General features: G+C 36.8%; 1 protein-coding gene across 1 annotated transcript; it reads left to right on the top strand.

The window, feature by feature from the left end:
- Positions 1-273: 273 nt before the first annotated feature.
- LOC129732229 (GS homeobox 1-like) lies at positions 274-1,325 on the top strand. The gene has a single exon (XM_055692882.1). It carries the CDS (start codon positions 355-357, stop codon positions 1,225-1,227), a length of 873 nt encoding a protein of 290 aa, XP_055548857.1. The 5' UTR covers positions 274-354; the 3' UTR covers positions 1,228-1,325.
- Positions 1,326-5,673: the final 4,348 nt, after the last annotated feature.

Raw genomic sequence — 5,673 nt, 5'->3', positions numbered from 1 at the left:
TGAAGCATGCAAAACTGTAGGCTTCAATTTGCGAGTAAATATGACGCAAACTGGCAACATTGTATTGACAACCTCTTGCGAGGATGTTTGTTTCTCTCACTCTGGCATCCGTAGTTGATTGAAGTACCTTGATGCGAGTGTCCTTTTTGCGCTCTACGTCATTCATCTTCCTTCTTTCAGGATACTGAAAATGTGGAGGGGAAGTAGATGATCGGTCGACCACTATATATGGTACCTTTTCACCTCATCCTCAGCATAGTTTTCTGTCTGATTTCGAACAAGCAACACACCTTTGTGCCTCAGATTAGATTTGTGCCGGCTTGAGCGCTTGGATTACGATTGATCAGTGCCAACATGTCTCGATCATTCCTAGTGGATTCCCTAATCAGTGATAAACCGACCCCAGTGAAAAGTAATGTGTACAACTATGGACAGTTTACGCAACTGCCGGTGACACCACCAGCAACGTTGCCTTACTCCGCGTGCTACGTCGGAAGCTATCTCTTCTCTCTTGGATTACAACAGCAGCAGCAGGCTCAGCAACTAACGCTTCCGTTGTACTATCAGTCTCCGCAACCTTCCGCTCTGAATCTGGATCTATCACCTAAGCTGTACCAGCCCACAGATGTGCCTCCAATGAAACTTTCTCCAAAGGAGGATTATTATCGTCGCCTGTATCGTTGTGAAAAAACTCCTGAGCGTTTCTCCCCATATTCCTCACCACCCAGCACAAAGCGTACAGCTCCCGCAGCCTCCACAGTCATCAGCAAATCATCGACGCCTTCACCGACTCCCCTAGAGACCTCGGCAACCTACGCTATCGATGATGAACTCTCCAGCAAACGCATTCGTACCGCCTTCACTAGTACCCAACTTTTGGAACTGGAGCGAGAGTTTGCCTCTAACATGTATCTGACGAGGCTTCGTCGAATCGAAATCGCCACCCGATTACGTCTGTCCGAGAAGCAAGTGAAAATATGGTTCCAAAACCGCCGAGTTAAGCGAAAGAAGGGCGATGCTCCAATCTGTACCGGCAGCCCCAGTTCATCCCCGTGCCGCTCGCAAGGTCAGAACCAAAATCAGAAATGCTGCTGTAAGTCGACCGCATGTGGAATCAACTCCGACGGAGAAGAAAGTCACAGCCATGAGTCGGAACAGAAACCAACCGTCGAGAGCGTCCACAGTCTTCAGCACCATGCTTGGGATTTTAGCAAAAGTTTTCACTGAGCTATGGTTTGTAACGATGGTGGAACTGACCTTTTGTAAATTTGATGTGAATATTGTACATATGTAAATGTATAGTTATAAGTGACAAATGTTTAAATATACCAGTTGAAAGAATATATGCTGAAAAGTTAGTATCATATTTAAAAATAGTTCACATTCACTTACGGTTTTGAAGAACATCCTAATATTCCCAAGAGTTGTAATTTTAATATGTGTTTTGCACATTTTATAATATGCAGGTCAATTAAACAATTATTTCAATTTTATGTCTAAGCCGAACTTTTAGGCAATTCATTGTAGCATCAGCTGAATTTCACTTCAAAGTAATTTTCAACAGTTTACATCTACGGGATTATTCATAATTGTAACAATCGAAAGTTTATTAGTAAAACATTTCTTTGTAAAACAGTATAATGATGATAATGACACTATTTTGAAATTCGTTTTTCAGGAAACTGTAATCTGTGAATTTCGAAATATTTTTCAAATGTCGCAACATTTTCGAATGATGCTAAGTTATGCAATTTATACCTTTTGAATAAAACCAAACATTTAAAAAATAATCGGTAAAATCACTTTTTGTTCATGGTTCTCGACATATCTCTTGAAACGCATTTGGAATTATTTCAAGACTTTGAATCTTCAATCTTCACAACGTATATCGACTCCACATTGCCTCTAATTCTTTGCACTTTTTGTCTCTTCTGAATTGGCTTATTTTTTGATACACTTTTCAGTTCTGCGAATCTATCTAAAGTGGCCGTCGCTGCAATTAAGAAGATCGGACCTTCTACTCTTAGATTTCTAGGCTTTCTTAGGAAAATTCCTAGTATTGTTCATCTAGAGACCATCTCACCGAATGTCTTTAACCTCCCTTTCTGACAGTTAGTGGTAACTTTGTTTACGTTTTGGACTTTGTGCTTTTTTCTAGTGGAGTAATCGTATGCGTAGTGGGAATGCTGCTCAAATTCATATTTGTTCTCAGTGCACTGGCACCTCACCAACAACATTTAAAGGGCATTTTGGTTACAACTGAAATGATCTTTTATAATTGAGAACTAAACTACATCACTAGAAGGTAAACAAAGATACCAGTATCTGTCAAACTTAGATGCGTGATGTCACCGTGCGATGGTCTGTAGAGTGTGTGGATTGCTTGTTGCACCGTGAGCTTTTTTTTGCAAATAAAATTACGTTACAATTATGTTCGAAGTTATCTAATAATCCTCATTATCCTAGAAGTTGATTAATTTTCTTACAAAGATTTATTCTACAGCAATTTTTAAACATTGGTAATTATAAATACATAAAAAATTCAATCGCACATCCAACCTATTTCTGCATGCAATCCCAAGTAACACGGTTAGTCTTTAATAAGTAAAAGTAACTGATTTATAACTTATTAATAACACAAAAAGTGCAACGGGCGGAGCTTATATAAAAGATATCTGTATTTTAGTTTAAATGAAATGCCCATATAAATTATATAAAGAACTATATATTTTTGATCTGCGCTGTACTTGATGAAGAGAAAATAGTTCACACCACCAAACACATTTACAGCTGATTTCATCATATTTGCTTCCGCTGGCCGTCAGAAGTAATATATTCTTATGAAAAAAGTTGGTTATAAACATGTTATAAATCAGTTTTAACAACAATTTGTAATGTATATACAAGTTCAACTTATAATTCTGATATATACCATCAATACTAGTGAATTAAAACTTCATGATTTGTTATTTGGGATCAGGGTAAACCAGATTCGGTAAAATTCAAAATGATAACAAAATGTTTCAAAATAAAAATATGTAACAATTAGGTTTTTGATTTTATCGCATCTTTAGGAACATTTTTCTAATAATTTAATTAAAAATGGCAATAATTCTAGCAATATTAAAAAGCTGTTGCGGAGAAACATAAAAATTGAAACATTGTCGCGCAATATCCCATTTACCATGCGTCTCCATCGAATCACAGCACCGAATAGTATTTTATTTTGCCGTTCTCGTGTGATTAATCAAATAGGTTCAAATGTTAATTATAGCTATAACGTAGGTATGTTCGGAGAAGTTTCGAGATATTTAAAAACGCATTTTGATGTACAAATATGTGTGTTCAATTCACCTAAACTTGAGATAGAAAATTGACTTTTTCATCTGATTGAGTAGACGACATCACTGCCCATAATTCAAAAATTGGCTAATATGCCATAGGCATCAAATCGAGAAAAACGCGTTTGAAAGTTTTTTATCGGTACAACATATTTTGACTGTTCATGACAACTTTTTTATTGAGTATATCACCCTTCATATATGCTGGAACCTTGCCGTTGAGTTGAAACAGAGAAATCTGTAGAAAAATTCCATCCGCCACGTATTTTTAACACAGTAGCCGTTTTACCTTTGTTATACTAAACAAAGGTTATAAAATCGGTCCAAAAACGCAAAATGTTCGTGTGTATGTGTGTGTGTGTGTGTGTATGTATATTGTCTGTATGTATGTGCCGCAAAAAACTAACGCACCTTTCTTACAGAACGCAATATCCGATTTTGATGATCTTATATGCAAACGGAAGCTACTGTGCTCCCCCAGGATGCTACCGAGTGGATTTTCGATTAGTGGCTTAGATTTTGAATTATTGATCAAAGAGTATTTTTTATATGAGACATTTAACTTTTAAGGCAAAATGAATGGCACGGAGGGCCATGTATTGTATACCAATCGACTCAGATCGACGAACTGAACAATTTCTGTATGTATGTGAATGTGTGCCTGTATGTATAGATGTGTAAATATGTTGTTTATATGTGTAGTATATCAAAATCGAATAAAAAAAAATAACAAAAAAAAACACCCTTTTTACAGTACGCATATTCCGATTTTGATGTTCGCATGCTCAAATGAAGCCCCGGAGCTCTTTGAAAATCATACTAAGTGCGATTTTTTATTGGTTGCTGGAACTGTAGAGTTTTGACCAAAGTATATTTTAGACATGGGTATTTTACTTTCTGGATAATTTATCTCTCTCTCCATGCTTTTCCTTCTTCTCTATCCCTCTTTTTTCGTATCGCAATTTATTTCTCAAAGGAAAGCAACAGTCATCGACAACTTCGCATAATTTCATACTTTTCGTAGTACGTCTTAACTGGTGTAAATAAATTAATTTTAGAGCGAATTGCAATGCCTACTTAGCTTCTTTTCTTGCTTGCGAAGCTTCCGTCCACACTTTCTTTAACATATATAATCAATTGTACGTTGAACCCAGATTTGCGAAAAATAAGAAGCTTTTACAGCTTTCGGGGAGCATTGAAGCAAAACCTGATCCCACAGTGTGCAAATGTAACACAATTAGCGATGCAGATATTGCAGATGCAGAAAACATAAAAAAAAATCGCTGTTTTATTTGCAATGCTAAGTTTTGAACAGCTGGAAAATTTTTCAGTCGAACTTTTATTTGTTGTTTAATATTAGGTTCTAAATATACTTTTAACTCGTGAACAAGAATTTAAAAAATTGTGAACATCGAGATGCGATCATTTGTAGTTTGGATGAAACTGAAGCAACTTTACATGGCTATACACGTTTACTAACGTGTGAGGAAAATAATCCAAACAACTTTTAAATTGATCTACGATTCCAAAGTGCTGCACAAATCGAAAAATCCTTTTCCACAAAATGAAGATCCTCTTTTATATAACTGAAAACACGACTAGTCGATTTTGTCAAGTGACGCTTAGTTGGGAAAAACGCGTGGTCGGAAGAAGATCGTCGTAAATTGATTTGCAATTTTTGTGAGCGAAATAAAGAAAAATCTAAAAGTGAAGTGTTCCACTATTCTAAAGATCTTGGATATAGAAAAAAACATTTATATACATTATTGACAAACTCTTCGAGAATGGAAATACCTTCAAAAGAAAATCTGGTTCCGGACGAAAATGCACTTTGCAAGAGAGCAAAGTTCGAGCGAAGTTGTGAGCGGAAACGCCTGATCGGTCGGCGTAATCATATCGTGAGCTGGGTAATAAATATCCGATTGATTCAAAAACGGTGAACAAGTATCTGCCTGAAATGGGTTTAAAACTTCAAATATAAGTACCATAATAATGACAAAGTAGTGTTTTGGCCAGACCTTGTATTGTCAAACTATTAGCGAATTTCTTTATTCCACCAGCTCACCTCGTTTTGACCTGAAAGCGCACCAACTGCTGACAAAACCCTTCTTTATTCGCTCAATATTGACCCAGTTTTGACCTGGAAGCGCCTGCAAAACAGACAGGTTCGCACTGTGATTTTTGTCAGTTTTGCGAGTGGGTTCACCAATACTATTACATCGTATCTGTCAAAACGGTCAAAACACGCGGGCGATGCTGAAAACAGAAGAAAAATGTGTTGTCGTCCGTGCAGTGAAATCATGGATCGCAAAGAGAAATAATTGCTGCAGCA

The sequence above is a fragment of the Wyeomyia smithii genome, chromosome 3, assembly GCF_029784165.1.
Source record: "Wyeomyia smithii strain HCP4-BCI-WySm-NY-G18 chromosome 3, ASM2978416v1, whole genome shotgun sequence".
Lineage (NCBI taxonomy): Eukaryota > Metazoa > Arthropoda > Insecta > Diptera > Culicidae > Wyeomyia > Wyeomyia smithii.
The sequence above is the reverse complement of the archived record's forward strand: the minus strand, read 5'-3'. Positions and strand labels throughout refer to the sequence as shown.

Coding starts and splice junctions, on each gene's coding strand:
- LOC129732229 (XM_055692882.1), top strand. CDS start 355: ATGTCTCGATCATTCCTAGTGGATTCCCTAATCAGTGATAAACCGACC.